The sequence below is a fragment of the Apus apus genome, chromosome 14 (assembly GCF_020740795.1).
Source record: "Apus apus isolate bApuApu2 chromosome 14, bApuApu2.pri.cur, whole genome shotgun sequence".
NCBI classification, from domain to species: Eukaryota; Metazoa; Chordata; class Aves; order Apodiformes; family Apodidae; genus Apus; species Apus apus.
Genome location: NC_067295.1, coordinates 16,931,951 through 16,952,192, shown reverse-complemented (window position 1 = coordinate 16,952,192; position 20,242 = coordinate 16,931,951). Strand labels below are relative to the sequence as shown.

The window sequence follows — 20,242 nt, the reverse complement described above, 5'->3', positions numbered from 1 at the left end:
TGTATCTACATTGAACTAGGTCACAGATGGATTTATAGAAGCAAAGACAGACAGCACACAGGGAAGTAACAAAATACAGAGGTTTATTGACAATTACATGGTTTATAATTTGATTTCCAATCCCCTGAAATGTTCTTGTCAATATTACTTGATGAGTTGAAAACATGGTTTGGATTCCAAAGAAAGAAATGCAAGAAAACAAACATAGTTTAACTAATTTAAGGCCTAGTTGGAAGTTGCCATTTAAAAAACAGGCACTGTAGCCAATGCACATCAGGTACTAAAGGATGCCAAGTCTAAGCTTAGCATCAATCACACCAGGCCCTTCCATGCAGAAAGCAGGCTCTGGGTGACTTTCCCACATGGCAGTCTCTGAAAACTCTGCTCAGCACTGAAACAAGAAATTGAAACAGCCAGATGTGTCTAAGACTCAGCCAGAGGCTGGGCAGCACAGACTCAGGAATAGCCTGCTAGGAAATACATGTTCAGAAGTAATATGACTCCACTCCAGGGCTGCAGTTAGAATGACTTTCTTCTTTTTCGGGGGGGGGGGGGGGGGGGGGGGGGGGCAAACTGTACCTAACTGAAAGGTACAAAGGTATTGAAATCCCAGCTTTCTGTGGCTCATTCTACCCTTAGCACTGCCCCATGTATTTCACTTTCACTATTTGAAAAGGCAATTAAGTCTTGAGGCAGTCACCCACCACTCCTGCCATCACCTGTGACCTGAGCAGTCTGCTCAGCACTACAATCCCAGAGTGTTTTAGCACCTGGCCCAGGGACAGTCCCCTCTGAACAGTGGCAGTTCCCAGGTAACCGGGGCTAGAACAGCAGTGGATGATGCAGATAAGGGCACTTGTTCTTTGGTGTACCTGAACAACTCCTGTTTCCATATGTCAAATTTTAAAAGTCACTATTAAATATGTTGAACTATAAGCACCTAACAATAACATTCATACATCCAGGCTCAGGATATAATCAGAAAGTCCATTCAGAGAACAAAGGATGGGACCTACCCTCCCCAATAAGTGTTTATACAAAACATGCACATCTTCCAAACATTTAAGATAGCCAGCACCACTAAAAGGTTTGTATTGCTAAATTCTTTGATTCTCCCACCAGGATAATCTACAGTATGCCTCAAAACAACCTCAGCTGTGCTTGAAGGAGAATCCACATAGTTCTCCCAACCTTACCAACAAAAATCTGAGGCAGCCAAAGGCAAATGTAAGGCTGACCAAAGACAAGAGATTTCACTCAGAGTCAGCACAGACAAACAAACAAAAAATTGCACTGTGGTGAAGACAATAGAACAGTCCTGGTTTCCCAAGGGTACCAAGTAAAAACCTTTGCAGAAGTTAAGGCATTTCCACAGAGGCTGGGTGAAAGCTTGCTGCACACCTCAGTATATTCTCCATGGTAACTGTACACTTTAGGTTGCTCCTGTTCATAAAAGCTATTGTTTGCAGCCACATCTTTATAAAGAAAATGTGCAAGCACTCAACCAGGATGCTTTTATTTAAAGTCTAGAAGCACCTATGTGAAAGTGTTGGACTGACAGTATCACTTGTCAGGAGCTAGTTGTAGTAACCAGCAAATTACTGAAGGCATCAGAAGGGCCCAAACACTGGGGAAGACCATGACATTCATTAACATACAATGGTTTGTGAATATAAAAAAAAAAACTTTCAGCATGTTTTGTCCCTGTATCAGCAATCATGTGCTGCAAAGCAAGACAGGGGAAAGAGAGACTGAAGAAACTCAAAACCACAGTAGCTCTACTGCTTCCAGTGAAACTTATTTACATTCAAGTGACTGCAAGTCCACTCACACTGTGAAGCTGCATCCTGGTGCCTAGAGGAGCACAGGTCCTACTTGCCATGCTTCAGAATCTCTCAGATGTGACCCCCATGTCCCTTCCCACCCATAATGTTCCACATGTTGACTGCATGGATAAGCCTGACTTCACAGCAGTGCCCCAAGCCCCTAGCTAGCCAAGAACCTAACAGTGGGATGAACTCATCACAAAGTAGCACTGATCTTTCACAATGTTACACTAATGTCCCCTGCTGCCCCCCACCCAGGCAGTCCAATACTCACATCTTCCACATAGCACCTTTTCCCTCCCCAGCCCTCCCTCCCCAGATCATTAGGTTACCCTTCCTACACACCCTTGTCCATGTGCCTAAGAACCTATCCACAAACAATAGCCTCTAAACTGACCTCGCAACTCTAAACAAGAGTTTCTGTGCAGGCTCCATCAGTGACAGGTGACACTAATAGAAGGCAATACTGGATTTGCCCCCTGGTGGGTTGAGGACCTTGTTGTGCGAGCGTGGCCTTGGCCCCAGCCGGGGCTCGTGATTGTCTATCTTGGGGTCTGGCTCCTTGCCTCGCTCCTCTTTGCCCACATCTTTTTTCTCACCTCCATCTTCCAGCTGTGGTTTGATATTTTCTGTAGCTGAATAAAGAGAAAAGGGATTAGATCAACTCACTACTCTGTAGTGCACAAGTGCCCCATCTTCTGCAGGCTGCATTATTCCCCATGTCTCCCATCCATAGGACACTAAAATTTCTCTGTATCTGTTCATTTTTCCTGAAGGAAACAAGTGGTGAGGAAGAATTTAACTTCTTTCAGTCATTTCTCTTTTCCTTCAGCAATCTTTCTAAAAAAGCTAGGCAGGCTAAGCACTGTACCTTCTTAATTATGTTGGCAGTTTCAGGCAATTAAGAGATGCAACGTACCAAGGAATCCATTCATACTACGCTTGAAAGCAGCGTTCCCATTGTTCTTCAATATTAACCCGCTGAGAAATAATACATTTTGTGGTTCAGCTGTTTGTTATTTACAATCACAGAAGGCCAAGACGATACACTTGAACGAGACGGCAAGGGAGGAAGAAGCAATCCGATAGGATGCTTTTCTATATACACAGATTCCACACGTATCCATACGCGTGGTATCAAGTGAAGTACATACACACATATCAGACTTAGGCCTGGGGTGTTCTCCTTAGGAAGAGGAAGAAAACCCTTTCCCTGAAGTTAACTGATTACATTTCTGACTTGCAGAAGGAAAACTTCCCAGTTACATGATCCTAAACACCAGCCTTAGACTTATATTTTTAAGAGGAATCATAAGAAACTGTTCCTCAGAGATGATCTTCTCAAAGAGATCAGAGAAAAGAATTTCTTTTGCTGACCTTCTAGCTTCTTTGGTGTTTCATCTTCTTTCAAGTCAATATGATCCTGCAAAGTAACCAAAAAACTATCTTAGTGTATTATTCCAAATCAGTAACTTTGTCACAAAATCCTTCAGAAAGCTTTGTTTCTGATCTACATTTATGCAGAAAAGCCAAGAGCTGAAGACACTGTGCACAGCCCTGCATCCCCTCAGTGCTCCATCATCGCAAAAGCAGTGGTAGAAGGTAACTCCTAGGTAATGTCAAGGTGCACATTTCAGACAATTCACTGCAACACAGATAAAGATGCTACATGAGTTCATTAGGGGCTTAAATCCTTGTCTATAATAAAAAACTCAGTCCAAAGGCCTGGAATTACCCTCCTCAATATCACCCAAAAGTTAGTACTCGGACCCAGAACACAAGCAGCCACGAGCACCCTACTGCAATGGAACAGTTCCTGTCTTCAGAGCATCCACAGTGACTCACACACTTAGGTCATGAACAAAACCTTTCAAGACCGTGATCTCAAGAGCCCTGACTGATTGCTGGAAATATACAGCACTGCTGCAGAACAGCTTGCATGTTTTCCCACCCATGAAATTCAACCTACAGAAATTTTTGCAAGTACGTTAACCTCCTTTCTATCTCTCCAGTTCCCACAATTCCAATGCTCTAATTAAAGATACAGAAATTCCTGAAATGTTGCCCTCCACTTAGTCAGGAGGTCACAGGGATTCACGTTACATTTTTTACACAGCAACTAAGAAGAATCAGAGACCTGCCCAATAAAGGCATACAGAGGAACAGAACAATGCCCCTTCCTACACCACCTGCACTACTCCTAACAAAACCTAGCTCCCAGTCTTTTTTTAATCCTCCCTTCTTATGACCCAGTTCCCCCAAAACACACTCCAGAGCCTGCATAAAAATTTAGGCAAAAGAACACATATAAGAGGAAAAAAAAAAAAAAAAAAAAAAAAAAGGAGAAAAAAGTTAAATTGTCCATCTTTTCTTCCTAAGGTTCCAGGAAAAATGACACTGTTACTACTTTTACAGCAGAAAGAGCATGAGCTGGGATGTTAAGTTCCCATGCTAGCTGACATGTCAAAAACAATGTCAACATTTAATACTATCCACTTAGAAGAAGGCAACAAGATGTAAAGCCAAATATGGGGAAATTAAATACAGAAACAAAGTAAATGGCAATGTATCCTCTTATTTTCGAAAACCAGATTTGGTTGTAACTACAAGCCCCTCCTACACATCCCAGCTTTAAGATCAAAAAATAACAGCTGATACAGCAAGACACAGTTCTGTCTAACACCACAAAATCAAGTACATGCTGGACCTGACAATCAGGTTCTTGAGTTCAGGATCTTGAGGTTAGCTTTTTCACTGTTGATCACTTAAGCTTAATCTCCTGCTGAAGTGCTTTCATGCTGAATGTAGGGTCCTACAAGAAAGCCGAGGAGGGACTTTTGACAAGGGCCTATAGCAATAGGACAAGGAGGAATGGCTTCAAACTGAAAGAGGAGAGATTAGGTTAGACATTAGGAAGAAATTCTTCACTATAAGGGTGGTGAGATCCTGGCCCAGGTTGCCCAGAGAAGTGTGGCCCAGTGCCTGGAAGTGTTGAAGGGCAGGTTGGATGGGGCTTGGAGCAACCTGGTCTGGTGGGAGGTGTCCCTGCCCACGCAGGGGGGTTGGAACTAGGAGATCTTTAAGGTCTTTTCCAACCCAAACCATTTGATGATGATGAGGTACATCATGAGAGGTGAAGGGTACATGCAACATGAAGGTTTATGACTGTAGCTCACTGGTGTTTCCCAGTTCTCCAGAGTCTGTGCCAAGATCTCCTCTGCCAAATGGCAGAATAAAGAGAATTCTCCTCCCCCTATGTAGTTTAAATGCTGCCTGGCTGTGTGCCAAGAATCCAGCTGTACCTCACTCACCAGGAAGAATAAAGGCTTCAGAAGCATTTTTCTTTTTTTCTTTTTTTTTTTTTTTTAACATAAATCTGCAGTCTAATTAACAGTTTTATTGCAAACTACAAAGCGTGCTGAGATCTGATAACCCAAAGATATGAAGCTTCCAAAAAGAGACTTCAGGATAGCTGTCTAATTTAAAGTCACCCCATGCATCATTCAAGTCTGTCATCTTAAAAATAATAAAGGCACTGAGATGAGTGTAAGACGACTCGTGAGCTTCTTGGTTTGACAGTGAAAGAAGTGCAGGTACCTTAGGCTTGTTTGGGTGTGCTCGCACAACACTGGTAGATACAGGAGACCCAAAGATATCACTTGTCTTCCCCCCAGGTGGATTCATCCGTGGACGAGGCTGAGCAGAATTAGAATCCTCAAAAATACCACTTTCTTTTCCTCCTGCAAGGTAGTAGTTAGAATTCTTTTCTAGATTACGTGCTTCACCATATATATTATTTTTAAAAGATTAAAGATTTCAAAGACTTCTACAACCCTACTGCCTAGAGACTTCCGTTTGCCTGAAGATCCCAGTTGAAATCCTTTGTTACAAGAGGAGTCACTAGAGGATCTCAGATGCAGCTGTACTCACTGCAGCTAACTGATGACACAGCTCTAGAATAGAAGCAGTTTCCTTTCATCACTTCCTAGACCTCAACTCACAGAATTAGACTTCGGTGATGTGCTAAGAAATCTGTGAGCAGGGAGATCACCGAAATATTCGTATATTCAGAAGTCTGAATAGGTTTACTGTTCAAGCCCACTGAGTTTGTGAAAATGCAACATAAAAAGACAGATCCCTGTTTCTACTTTAGGAATATGAAACCAATTCTGTGCTGCAATTCAGAGCACAGTCGTGCTGCAGGAGGTGACTCCTCTTACCTGGAGGGTTTGTTCTTTTTGGAATGTTTTGAGGTTCTTCTGATGCTCCAAAGATATTGGAGGCCATCCGATGTGGCCTGCTTGAAGAAGAAACTTCTTCTGTATTCCCAAAAAGATTACTGGAACCTCCTCCTGGGGGCTTCAACACCCTACATTGATGAATGAGAGAAGCAAGAGACAAATGCTTGTTTGAAATGTATTGCTTTGAACATCTTTGATGTCCCCTCCCCATCCTCCCTTGTATGTTATGAATAACTCTTCTGATTTGAGCTTACTTCAGGTAGTTCTGCTACGTCCATGAAGTATCTACTTTTTAAGAGCTGTTCTAATAAAATATTCTCAAGTTCAGCACAAATATTGCCAGCTCCCTAGGCATTCAACTTGATAATTATGTCAGCTGTGATCACTTGGAATGGTCTAAGCAGTGCCACCAGAACAAGAGGCTGTGCTAGCCGTAGTGTTCCAGAAGCAACTGGAGATGAAGACATATGACTCTCGTTAGTCTTTTAAAAATTATCAGACTTTCTGCTAAACTGTACATACCAGCTTTACATCTTTGACACAATTCAAGCCCATCACCTTTTAAATAAAAGCAGATATTTCATAACTACTAAGCAATTTGCTAGGTTTAACCATCAGCTCTCATATGAGAAGGAGCTTTGTCAGCTTTTCAGATCTCAGCATGTAGAAAGCAGTTCTAGACTCTCTGGGAGGAAGGAGAAAAAAAGTTCCCCTTCTAGTCTGGGAGTAGTTTATATAGTCAGAACCAGCCTCAGAGAGCCTGTCTTTACCAGCCAGTTTCAGTATTTTAACCCTTAGTACAGTGGTGGATTTAATGAACCCCTTTAACTTGAGGGAGTGACTAGAATTTCAGTAGACAGGGCAACTGCACAGGTAAGATCATATCTGAGCAGAAGGTTTAGTTTCCAACAGACTACAGATCCAACTACGCTACAGGCTTTCCACACATCTTAGAAGATCTAAAGTTGTTTTTAGAAGATCTGTAGCTGCTATTAAAACAGACATCACAGAATCTTAGAATTACCAAGGCTGGAAAAGACCTTTAAGATCATCAAGTCCAGCCTATCACCACCACCACCACATCTCCAGACCATGGCACTAAGTGCCTGAACACTTCCAGGGATGGTGCCTCCACCACTTCCCTGGGAAATCCATTCCAATGTCTAATCACCCTCTCCATGAGGAAGTACTTCCTAATATCCAACCAAAACTTCCCCTGGAGCAGCTTAAGGCTATGGTCTCTTGTCTATATATTTTGATAATTCACAGTGGTCCAAATATTATGAGGTGGTTTAAATGTCTGAACTTGGAAGAGGAAAGGGAACAATTTAAAAAAGAAAAAAAAATCTAACAAGGGGAGTTTGCAAAGGGGCTCCTGTTAAAAAAGTAGGGCTGCTAGTATCTCTTCTATAATTTAAGTGACTTCTGACTAGAAAGCTATTTTTTTTATCAGATTGAGTCTTTTTTCTTGAGCTCTAAGTATACTACCTAAGAGACTGAAAGGAAGAGAAATGTAGTTCATACAGATAGAGCTTCTTACACTCTAGATTCACTCCATTAACTATGAAGTTTTCTTAACACATGCCTACAAGCATGGCAGGGAATAACAAAAAATTACATTCAGATATTTTTTGGTTTAAGAAAAACAACCAGTCATAAGAATGAAATTACTTCTCATTGCAGAAAAATCCAGAGAAACAGCACTTTAAGATTACAGGTCTTGATTGTTCAGTTAATAAACTTAATTAAGCATCAAAAGAAACCCAAAACAAATCAATCTTCTATTGTCAGCTCAGAACACATACTAAGAAAATGCTGTGAAGCCTAAATCAGAGGCATCGCTTGGGATGCTTACAAGGCACTCTGAAATCAGCATAATAGGTGACCTTTTCTGCCAGCATCACCCAGAAGAAAGCATACACAAAGGGGATTTGCCTCCTCAATTTCAGAAACTTTTAATCACTGGAAGCCTTCCAAATATTCCATACATTTTTAAGAGACTGTAATCCATAAAATTCTAGCTAATGTGAAGTCAGATAACTAAGCCATTCACAGAAATTAGTAGTGAAGTACAGCAGCAAGGTCTTCCAGCTTCTGACAGCAAAGAGGACAAGGTTTTGCCAAATGCTGGGGAGAACGTAAAGCTATGTTCTAGCTGTGAAGCTGACCTCTTTGTACTCAGGTGTCACTCAGTTCTAGATCAGAGCAAGACGTGCAGGTCTCCCACACCAGATAAAATTCAGCCTATGAACCCTACTAATGGAAAACAGCATGCTAAGCTTGCTAAGCCACTGTGAGCTGCTTCCATAGAGCATAAGGAAATTCAACACACATTTATAGTAACTTTACTTGATACTTTGTAGTAATTTTAGTTTATATTGGTATTATGTCAGTTTACATCAAGAGATATTTTTGTGTCTTGTAACCAGGTAAGTTAGTTCTTTCTTTCTTTGGGGAAGGGGAGGAGCACAAGTGTTGTTTTATTTTTTTAAGCAGTAATGATAAAAACTTGTTTTCTACATAATCTATATTTGTCCCTTCTCCCCCTTCCCTCCAGTGGAAGTGTGTCAATTCAGCTAGAACAGCTAAATTAAGAATTCTCCCCTGTAAGTTTAAAAGCCTCTACTAATTGCTTTTGGCAGGCTTGAAGAATTTTAATTAGTTCATATTCTTTCCTACATTCTAACACATTTGAATTTGAATGCCCCTTCCTTATTAAACCTTTCAGCTGACCTATGGAAGAGGTGCCAGGACACTGGCTATATAATATTTGAACATTGAGATCCTACCAGTTTTCAAACAGTTCTACTAAAGCAGGTAAAATAGGGGAGTTCCAGTATACATAAGAGACCATCACAAAGGTAACTAGCAGAAAGCCAACGAGAAAGCAGGTGTTAAGGTTTGGAACACCAGGCTCTAAAGCAAAGACCAGAATGTCACTGGGGCTGCTCCTGCAGCTGGATCAATCCCAATTCATGGCTCATTTAATAGCTCACTCATCTTATAAATGAACAGTGAGCTTTGTGAAGTCAGCTATGCTCTTGATCTTGAAAGCTCTGCAACATTGTGCAATACGACTGAAGGACAGGAGGGGAACATGTGTATGATGTTTCCAAGATGGCTACAGTTGATGTTTTCAGCTCTACACAGTCACAGTGAAACTGCTCACACACTAGATGAACCAAGGACACATCTGAGCACTGCATCTTTACAGTGTACACCACCTAAACATAAGAATTCTGCCCCACTTTGCTTTCAGAGCAACAGCAGCTCTTGGACAGGCAATTCCTTGGTTTATTTTGGAAAAGCAAAACTTCCTTAACACCAGAAAGGGTCATTATTAAAGTTTAATTAAAAAAAAAAGCTAGGCAGTTTGTTTGATTCAGCAAGTAGTTGTTCACTATATCACTGTACACATTAACTGGATCATCTAATTGGGCGATTACTTAAGTGGAAGCTTTCATTTAAAATATTTCTAGCATAATTTATTTAGCAGTAATATCCCTGTATTATGAAGTTATTTAAAATGCAAGACATTTGTTTATACTTTCCTTGCAAAGATTTGCACACTAGGAAGTTATTTTTCCCCACTTCCACAGCTGTTGGTGGTTGCTGCAGGGATTTTGAAGTAGGCTTACCATCAAGTCAAGTTTTGTTTAGGGAATGAATGTATTAAGTTCTGGAAAAAAAGTGTCCTGAAACCAAGTGCTTTTTGCTTTTGATGGCACAGACCAGATGTCCAGAGTCACCACCTCAGAGACCATGCTATAAAATCCAATCCTGTAACATGCTGCAGTGCGTGTGCAGCGCAGGGCCTGTCGGTGTAGGGGTGTGTTACTGCTCTAGTGTGTTCTCACACAGGATGAAAACACCCTGCCTCAGTGCCAGAGAACAAGCTGAAACAAGATCACCTTTGCTTGCTCTTAAGTGAGAAGTTATCATGGTTTGCTTTTCAGGCTCTACCCAGAAACCCAATTTATGAGTTAAACATAGTTTCAAAATTACCAGGAGAATCGAAGCTTCATAGTAAGGGCATAGCACCCTCAAAAGTCTTTTAAAACCAGGCCATAGCTTAGAGGAACTGGAATAAAAGGCAAATTTAAAGGACCCTTACACAATTTCAAAACACTTCCTTGCTTCCCCTCCAAGCACATAATTAACTCGCAGAGAGATTAATCACTCCAGTTTCAAGTTACCAAGCTCTATGCCCTTGTCCAACAATCTATTTCCATTTCATAAGGCAAAAAGCTAACTAACATCTGATTATGCAGGCGTTTGTGTTGGATCCTCTCAAAGCTTCACAAAGCTTAACGAGGCCCTCCTCCCCGCTGGAGGAGGTACAAGGACGGGGGCAGGAGTGCCTGCACAGCGCCAGGCCTTCCTTCCCGGACGGGAGTTCCCTCAGGGCTCCGACCCCTCTGCAGCTCGGTAAACCCAAGCAGGAGCCCAGGCCCCTCCCGGCGGGCCGAGCCCGGCGCCACAGCCCCACGGGAAAGCGCGGGGAACGGGCCCGGCCCCGCCCGCCCCACGCGTGGGCCCGCACCACCCGATCCCGCGGCCTCAGCCCCGGGGCTCGGGAGAGGTAAACTGAGGCACAGCAAGGGGCGCGGGAGAGGTAAACTGAGGCACAGCAAGGGCACGGAGCAGCCGGCGAGCGCCGCCGCTCCGCGCGGGCCCCGGCGGCTGCCGGAGCGATGGGGCGGTGTTCCCGCCCACCGCGGCCGAAAAGGTCCCGCAGTGCGGGACCACTCGCCCCAGCCGGAGCCCCCTCTGCCTCCCTCTCGCAGCGCCGCGCCCCAGGCAGCGCACACCCCCTCCCGCCCGCCCCGCTCCCGGCCCGCAGCCGCAGCCCCCGCTTCTCCCGAGCCCCGAACAAAGCCCGGCGGCGGGCTCTGCGCTGCCGCGCGGTTCCGCCCGTGCCCCCTTCGCCCCGCACCGCCAGCCCGCCCCGGTTGCGCCACCTGGAGCTGGGCTTGGCCGAGTCGGCCTCGGGACCCTGGAACATGGTGCCGGACAGTGCGCTCGGCTCCGCAGCCCCGCGCGGCGCACAGCCTCGGCTGCCGGGAGCGCCGGCCCGCCCTGCTCCTCCGTTGGTTGGCCCAGCTGCCCGTCACGCTGAACAGCCTATTGCGCGCAGCCCACCCCCCCGATATCCCGCCTCCCGCTGAGCCTCGCAGAGGGAGGGAAGCTTGAAAAGAGCCCGCCTCGTTGTTCACCCTGGCCGGCTTCCATTGGCGAAGCCGCGCGTCCGTCAGAGGGAAGGGCTGCGCTATTGGCTAAGAGGAGCCGCGGGGCGAGCGGCGGGAGGGACTTACAGGCCGGGGAGGAGACCGCCCCCTAGCGGGCAGCGGCTGCCGAGGGGCGCGGCCCCAGGGGCGGGCGGGCCCGGGGGTGCAGCGGGGCGGGGGGTGCAGCGGGGCGGGGTGCCCGGTGCCTTCCCGGTGGAAAAGCCCAGCCCATCCCGACTCTCGGGCGAAAACGGACGGGTTTTGTCCACGGAGGAGTGGAGCCCTTTGGGAAAGGGCTGCAGCAGCCCCGTAGGGGTCGGCTCTGCTCTGTGCAGAGCAAGGACCCTGGGGGCCTTATGTGGACGTTTCACCCCAAAACGTCAGTGCAAAGCAAAACCAGGAGGAGCACTGTCGTGAGGAGTAACCTCACAGCCGACTTGATAGCCTGGTAAGGTGAGCACAGTGTCTGCCGGGAACGTCCGGGGAGTCACCCAGCGGGCAGAGGGGGCTGAGCCGCAGCCCCACCGAGCGCGGCGGCGGGAGGTGCGGAGCGTCACCTGCCCCAGGGCGGGGTCTGATCATGAACAGCCCGTCTGCTGTACGTCCCTCTTCTGCTCTCTTAGGAAATGGAGTCCATAAATAGCTCACAGCTCTGCAGGCTGCAGCTAAAGGAGCGTTGGGCAGCTGCCATCTGAACGCCATCCTGGAGTTCTGGAGAATCTGGGCTTGGAGGAGCTGGTCCAGCTACACTCAATGAGCCAGTGCTTGAATGGCCTTTTTAACCAAACACTTCTGATTGATACTAACATTGCAAGCTAACATTTCAACCGAATGTTTTATTTAATGGCTTGACAGCTTTCTGTATGCCAAGAAGCAAATTTAGAGGCAGCCATATTGCTGCTTTTGTCTTGGAGGATTTAACAAAAAACAAAACAAACCAAACAAAAAACCTCAAAAAAAACCCTAAAAACAAAACAAAACTCAAAAAACCCCCAAACCCCAGAAAACTAACACAGCAAAAAAAATGTGATCTAACTGCAACATGTTGCTTTATTTCTTGCTTTGCAAATAATCCAACTCATTCCTTCTGGTTTTACAGAGTTTTTTGGACACTGAGGGCAAAATTAGAGAATCTGTGAGAGATGGAAGTGCTATGATTCACTACCAGCTTTGAAATAAGGTGGAAAAGAGATGATGGTCTCTTAGCTATGAGTCTGTCATGGCACAGTGGAGGTGAGAAGCTGCGTAGAAAGAGCTCAGACTTGGTCATGTAGTCCTGTTTTCTCAGTACACAAGTGGTAGAGATGACTCCTAACTCTTTGTATGGAAAGGATGCATCAAAGAATATTACTAATAAGATTTTTGTTGAGCTCTTCAAAATGTTACTCACTTCACAGAATCACAGACTGGTTTGGGGTTGAAGGGACCTTGAAGATCTCCTAGTTCCAACCCTCCTGCATGGGCAGGGACACCTCCCACCAGCCCAGGTTGCTCCAAGCCCCATCCAACCTGCCCTTCAACACTTCCAGGGATGGGGCAGCCACAGCTTCCCTGGGCAACCTGTTCCAGTGTCTCACCACTCTCAAGCAAATAATTTCTTCCTAATATCTTGCCTCAATCTCCCCTTCCAGTTTTAATCCATTCCCCCTCATCCTGTCACTCCCTGCCTTTGTCAAAAGCCCCTCCCCAGCTTTCCTGGAGCCCCTTCAGGCACTGGAAGGTGCTCTAAGGTCTCCCTGGAGCTTTCTCTTCTCCAGGCTGAACAACCCAAATTCTCTCAGCCTGTCTCCAGATTAGAGCTACTCCAGCCCTAGAATCCTCTTTCTAGACTCCTTTGGACTCACTCCAACAGCGCCATGTCATTCCTGTCTTGAGGGCTCCAAAACTGGACACAGCACTGCAGGTGGGGTTTCATAAGAGTGGAGCAGAGGGGGAGAATCCCCTCCCTGGCCCTGCTGGTCACATTTCTGGAGATGCAGCCCAGGACACAGGTGGTTTCTGGGCTCCAGTGCACGGTGCCAGCTCACGTTGAGCTTCTGATCACCCAACACCCCCAAATCCTTCTCCTCAGGGCTGTTCTCAGTCCATTCTCCACCCCACCTGTATTTGTCCTTGGGATTGCCCTGACCCAAGTGCACTTGTCCTTGTTGAACCCCAGGAGGTTGGCATGGGCCCACCTCTGCAGCCTGTCCAGGTCCCTCTGGATGGCCTCCCTTCCCTCCAGCATGTTGACCTCACCACACAGCTTGGTGTCATCAGCAGACCTGCTGAGGGGGCATCAGTCCCACTGTCCATGTTGGTGACAAAGATGTTAAACAGCACCAGTCCCAGTACTGACCCGCAAGGGTGGAACACCACTCCTGGTCACAATTGCACTTTCTCAATGCATAATTGAACTAAAGCTGCCATTGTACAAATTAATGCCATAGATCACAGGATATTTCAGCTTGAAAGGAACCTGAGGTCTGCACAGAACAGAATGAGGTGAGCTACATCTGACCAGCTTCCTCTAGGCTGCCACTGCACAACCTTGCTGAGCAACCTCTCCTGATTGTCCTGAGGGTGACCAAGTTTTCCTGGCAGTGCCTGTATGAAACATGATGGCCTGAATACAACCTACTACATCAAAGTTTCTGCTTATCTGGGGCTGTAAAGGAAAAAAGAGCTACGGGGAAAAAAACAAAACTGAGATACTACCAAGAGTACAATAAAGAGGGGATTGTGGGGTTTTTTTGTTTGCTTTTGTTTTGATTTTTTTGTTGGTTGGTTTTCTGCTTTTTACCTCCTTTTCCTCCCCTTGTTACTGGTGACCATGGACAAAGACAGGACATTCAGGGCAGACAGCCCACTGGTCTGGCTCATTTCTGACACACACAATTATCAGACACTGCTGGGGATGGAACCTGTTAGGCAAAAAAAAAATAAAAGCAACCAAAACCTTTTCTCACCATGATGAAAATCAGGAAAATTCTGGGATGGGGACGTCAATAGAAGTTATGCCACTGATTTTACTGCTACTGGAATTTCCCCTTGAAAGGCTTGGCCTTAGAGACAAGTTTTTACACCCCCACCTCCCCCTCCCCCATGGGCTATTATTAAGTAAATAAAAGTTATATGGAAAAATATGATAGGGCATGAACAGCAAGCAACACACTGGACTTAAGTTAGACCAAGTATTAGTATGTATTTATGCACAATAATAAAAACAGCTTTACAAGTTGAATTTGAAATTTAAACAGAAGAAGTTTAACAGCTTTTGTATATTATATTAAATAACCAAAACACCTTTTTCCAAAATTGGTAAAGAATAAATAATATAATTTACAATATGGTACAAAAAATAATTGGTAAGGACAGGCATTCTGCTTTATACATACACTATATAGGTATATTTATAATCTATAAAACAAATTCACATCTGAAACAAGCCAGAAACCTTAGATGATATGGCTTAACTATTATTAAAAGAAACAGCATTAAATTTTGCTGCCAGAACCATAAGCTCTAAAGCAGTTATCATGTTTCAATAACTAATGATAACTTATTGCCGTAGTGCTTGCCAAGGTTTCACTTAGTTAACATTTACAAATTGCTGTGAAATTAAGAGATTCAAAGGTTTGAAAAGGTTAAAAAAAAAGTGCAGTACTTTCCTTATAAATGCATCCGAAGTCTGAGTGTAAAAAACAAAATGCAACTTAATTTCCACTCTGGGATCTGCACAGTCAGTAAGTGACATGTCTTGAGAGATTAGATCTGATTCAAGCCATTTAATTCAATTCAGAAATATAAAGAGGGGTGTCAAGAAAAGGCTAAATAATGCCATAGTAAAAACAGTTAGTATTCCTATACTTAGTAGATTTAGTGATAAAGAATAGCATTAATTGTGTGGGTGATCAGGATGCAACACCCAGCAGAAAGCCCAGGTAGTGCACATGTGGGTGGATGTCATACTCAAGATGCTTTTCACCCAGACTGTGATGACAACAAATACTGACTTTTCTGCCACTCACCTTGCTGAACCACTTGAACTACCTTATTATATATAGTCACTGAAGCAACAGGTGAAAGCCTAGAGCAATTAATACCAGAACTGGATGCTGTAAGTGTCCATTTCTCCTCTTCAAGCACCTCACAGTGCCCCAAGAAGCTATTGAGCCAACAAAATCACATTTCCCTCAACAACATCCCTGCCTGAATTTCAGTGTCACCTGCTGGAATGTTTGCTTAGGACAGGCTGCCATGGGTACACACATGGATTTGGTTACTTCTGTTGGGAAGCTGAAATATTAAAAATCGTACAAGTTTTGTGTTTTACAAAATCATAAATGTATGTGCACACAGAGATATGTATGTGTGTGTATACGAGTGTGTGTCCGTTATTCACACCCTACACTTCTCCTACACCCCCTGCCCCCAATTTCTCCCTCAGCAAACTTAGGCACAAACTGCTGATGATCAGTATTGTAAAGCACATCCACTACAATCTAGCACTGGTGGAATCAGAGGTGTGTTTAAGTGACCTTTCACATAATAATGAATTCTGCATCAATTCAAAACGACTACAATGATTGAAGTGATTTTCAAGTTTTTCCCTGATAAGATTTACTTGTCCTGAAAGGGCTTTATTATTAAACCACAGTCTGCAAAGCATTACATTTCTGAAACAAAATTCCGTTTCATACTAACAGCTTTTAAGAGGCTGATGCCAAACACATTTCTAACTGCACAGTTCTCAGTGTTGAACTGACCTGTAATTTCCACTTTGTTATTACTTGGTGGTCCAAGTCTACTTGCAAAGGTTCAGGATATGAAAGCTTTCTGACCTCATGGCATCATTAAAAACAGCCACTAACACTGATTTCATTCTGCAATCATGTCTTTCCCCCAGGGCAGCTGCAGGGGCTGAGAAAGGGCAGCTTCTCAGCTCCCCGTGCCAGATGGTGGAAAGTCCTGACAGACAGTGGGGGGCTTCTCTGCCATCCAGGTGCAGCAACACTGGCACTTAATCTAGGCAACACAAGGATCAAAACCAGTGTCACATCCACTCCATTACCAGCACTGACAAAGAATGTGAAGTATTTGTCAAGGTACCTAAATACACTGGAGGCCTTCAGGCTGGTCTTTCAATATTCAGAAGAACAGGAGTTCAGAGTTGTTTCGGTTTTGGTGTACAGTACTTGATTAGAATGTGTAATACTCCCTCCTGCATGTCCTGTAACCACAGCCACACAGTAGGAGCTCTCTACCTCTGTCCTGCAAGTCCAAAGGATTTTTGGAGGTACAGCATATAGGATAACCAGCATTACTAATGAAAGAAGCCAAAACCAAGAAACAGTCTGGGAAAGACTGAGCTAAATACAGCAACTAAAAAAGCTTTAGGAGTGACTCTTAAGAGTACTGGGTAACCTTCTCCATACCAAGTGTGGATGCTCAGAATGATAGAATCCTCAGCATTAACGCATCTGACAGCCTTCAACTTTTAATATTCTAGCTTTACAAGACTTCCTGATATTTGCATCAGAATTCTCAAATCAGGCTCTGAAAGAATAATGGAAGAGAAATAATGACAGTATGACTTCATATCCCACATCAGAAGTTAGCCCACAGGTACGAGATTTGAAATTCTCAGTTCTTCTGGTCATGATCATTTTCTTGCCACTGATAGAGGTTTGTATCTCTGCTGGGTACATCCAAGTGCACTGATGGTGTTTTTACACATCTGTATGGTTCCTATTTTGAAGAGAATGTAGCAACCCAATATGTGGGGCCTTGGAACATCATCCAGATGTCACTAGTTTTGGAGTGAAACCATGAAGGTTGCTCTTGGGCCACACAGAAGGTGCATTTTAATGACTGAAAGCATAAAGGCAAACTATATAGGAGTTAAAAAAAAAAAATCTAAACAAAGCAGGGTAAAGTGACTGGGAAAACTGCAAATCCTATCATTGCATCATGAGCAAGGATCCAAGAAGAAATTCCCAGACCAATGCCTTGTAGAAGTAGCTAAAGGCAGCCAGAACTACATCCACCAAGTATAGTGCAAGTTTGGAAAATGAACCCCTGATAATAGCCTAAGAAATGGAGAAGTTCTGTTTGTTTACTAGTAATATAAAGTTGAGGTTTACATAGGACTAGCCCCTTGGGTAAGTTCAGAGCTACTTAAAACAGTCAAGGGAGATTCTCTTACTGGAGAAGCAGAAAAGAGCTTAAAAAATGGCACAATAAAGGTATTCTCTCTCATGACTGGTAGGAAAGAAAATAGGGAAAGTCTCCTGAGTTACAAAGGTAGGACTGACAGACAAGCAAGTGTAGAAAAAGTAACTTTATATTCCTTTGAACAAGCTGATATCAGGATCTGGGTCTTTCAAATATTAAAACACTCACTTTCAATGCATAGGGATTCAGTAGAGGGAGTCCCAGATCCACAAGTGCCTGGGAGTGACTGTCATGAAAAATGATGCCCTGAGGTACTACAGAGCACCTGGAATTCAAAGAACAAGGAGGAAATAAGGAAGGACTAAGGGATTAAGCTAAGACTTGACACCTCTCCTCTTTGTGACACAAAACAGATCTCAACAACTTTAGCATTAACATATTATTTGTTTCTATGCATTAAAATATTCTTTCCTATTTCCTCTCCCAGGCAAACCCTCAGTTTTTGTGAAGGAAGATGGCAATACACACAGGTTTCCAGAGAAGCCAAGCCTAATTATGACAAAGCTTTCCTAGTGATTCCAGTAAGCTCTTTTGCAGTGATCCCTGAATTAAAAAGCAACCATTCTTCAGGGAATACAGGAAAGCACTCTCCCACTCATGGGATGAACTGTGCAATGTGATGAAGAATCTCAAGGTGGAGAATGTGAGCGCAGTCAGGACAATGATAATTTTCACATGGGGTTTAAAAATAGAGGAAACTCCCCAAGGATCCATGCAGTCTGGGAGTAGGGTGAATCAGAGCTCCCCTATGAAACATGAAAGCAGGTACATGAACCTGCTGGAATGGTTAAACAAAACCACACAGCCAAAGAAACAGAGTGGTCTATAAAAATGAAGTTATCATGAAGTCATAGGGCCCTTGAAATGAGTGCAAGAAACTTCAGTTTCAGACTGACTGATATGTCAACTAGGACATGACAAGATGCACCATGGTTCCCATATCCATTCCCACCCTTCCTCCTCCGTAACTTCCATGTGGATCCCAAATCATGGCATTTTGATCACTACACAAAATCTAATTCACATGGGAGAGCTTCTGGCAATACCCTTCCCTGCTTGACCTTCTTGCTGAGGCCATTCCAAAGTAGAAATCCAGTACTGTCCCACAAACCTGACATCTTGTATCACTGATGCAGGGGTCACACCATTTCCTGTAATACTATTTCATGTTTTGCTGTTCCCAGTATATTGCACATTCCAGGACTTGCAAGTACTTCTTCAGACCTTTGAAGACAATGCTCCTCTTTTAGAAAGAATGGCACAAGACAGGGATAACTGATCCTCAGCTGCTTCTGTGTGACCTGCCCTTGCTATGATCCAGCACTGCAAGATCCAAATTCAACTGAACAGTCACCACCAGCGTGCTGGACTCACTGTGAGAGGTCCCCAATGGGGGGACCACCACCTCCTCCATCAAACAGGATCTCCCTGCGGGTTGGCTCAGGTATTGATAGTTCCTGGGCAAGGTCATTAAAACGAGATATGTAATCTATGCTGTTCTCATTCATCATGCAAGCCAGCTGTGAATCCACCACCTAGAAAAGACATGAGAGAAAAGCAGATCTACGTGTCAGAGGAAATTTCACAGAATTGCTTAGATTGAATCACAGAATTGTCTAGGTTGGAAGGGGCATCTTGAGGTCATTTTGTCTAACCATCCTGCTCAAGTAGGGTCAGCTAGAACATGCTGCCCTGGACCTTGTCTAGTCAGGTGCTGAATTATCTCCACAAATGGAGATTCCACACCTCTCTGGGCAACCTGCTCCCATGTTTGACCACCCTCACATTAAAAAAAGTTATGTGGAACGTAATTTGTTTCCAATTGTGCCCACTGCCTCCTGTCCTGAGAAGAGTCTGGCTCCCTTGTCTTCATTCCCAGCCTCTCCTCATATGAAAGATATACCTTATCTCAGTTAAGAGAATAGCTCTTCTCCATGGCTAAATGGAAGCCTTTAAAAACAAAACCCACAGTCTCACTGGGCCTTACCTACCTATCCTTAATTCAGCATCCAGGCACGCCAGTGGGTGCTGTGTACAACAACTTCATAGGTATCACCTCTAACCTAATAACTGCATGTGCAAATAAAAGTTGATTCTGCAGGACACTTAATGAAAGGTCTTTCAAAATTCTCCCATCATTAAAGCCATTTTTTAAACAATATTTGCTTCCTCTGAAGACTCCTACACAAACCCACCACAGCTGCTCTGGTGTGCCTAAAATGGTGGCCTACAAACTGCCTTCAGAAGAAAATGGGGCAAGATCAAGGGATGCAGCGTCACTTCACATCCACACAAATAAATTATTATATATTCCTTTAATTAACACACACCTTGCCAGCTGTGTTTATTTATTACCACCAAGTAAGCAGAATCTTTATACTGATGCCAGGAAGTGGAGTCTGAAGCTGCTCAGGGCACATGAAAACAGCAGGAGCTTGCTGCAGCTTCTGTTTACAAGGTCTGTACGGAACATCCTTATCCAAATCCAAAGGGCAAAGGAGAAACATTTTCCTTCCACCAGGGCAAGCCTCCCAAAGTTACAATGTACATGATGTTACACTGAGTCAACAACTGTAAAGTGTAGGATAATTACATATAATGAAGATTGGAAGGGACCTGAAGAGGTCTCTAGTTCAACCTCCAGCTCAAAGCAGGGTCACTTGGGTCACTCAAGACTTTATCGATGTTTGCCTTGAAAAGCTCTCAAGACAGACTCTGCACAACAGCTCTA

General features: G+C 44.2%; 2 protein-coding genes across 3 annotated transcripts in view; both read right to left on the bottom strand.

Annotated features, from left to right (window-relative positions):
• Positions 1 to 1,491: 1,491 nt before the first annotated feature.
• Positions 1,492 to 11,140, bottom strand: JPT2 (Jupiter microtubule associated homolog 2). The gene is made up of 5 exons (XM_051632468.1): positions 11,029 to 11,140; positions 6,047 to 6,195; positions 5,424 to 5,566; positions 3,204 to 3,249; positions 1,492 to 2,461 (listed from the first exon to the last, which is right to left on the bottom strand). Exons 1-5 carry the CDS (start codon positions 11,070 to 11,072, stop codon positions 2,277 to 2,279), a joined length of 567 nt encoding a protein of 188 aa, XP_051488428.1. The 5' UTR covers positions 11,073 to 11,140; the 3' UTR covers positions 1,492 to 2,276.
• A 3,314-nt stretch (positions 11,141 to 14,454) lies between these two features.
• Positions 14,455 to 20,242, bottom strand: part of CRAMP1 (cramped chromatin regulator homolog 1) — a 51,908-nt gene continuing 46,120 nt past the window's right edge. For both annotated transcript variants that reach the window (XM_051632339.1, XM_051632340.1), the window contains one exon: positions 14,455 to 19,046. In XM_051632339.1, the coding sequence (XP_051488299.1) occupies positions 18,882 to 19,046 (165 nt within the window). In that variant the 3' untranslated portion in view covers positions 14,455 to 18,881. The remainder of the gene's footprint in view (positions 19,047 to 20,242) is intronic.

What these genes read in the sequence shown, in the direction of transcription:
- JPT2 (XM_051632468.1), bottom strand. Translation starts at nt 11,072, where the DNA reads ATGTTCCAGGGTCCCGAGGCCGACTCGGCCAAGCCCAGCTCCAG. An exon ending in AAAAAGAACAAACCCTCCAG is followed by an intron (nt 5,567 to 6,046) that starts GTAAGAGGAGTC and finishes ACTACCTTGCAG; the next exon opens with GAGGAAAAGAAAGTGGTATT. An exon ending in CACACCCAAACAAGCCTAAG is followed by an intron (nt 3,250 to 5,423) that starts GTACCTGCACTT and finishes GTTACTTTGCAG; the next exon opens with GATCATATTGACTTGAAAGA.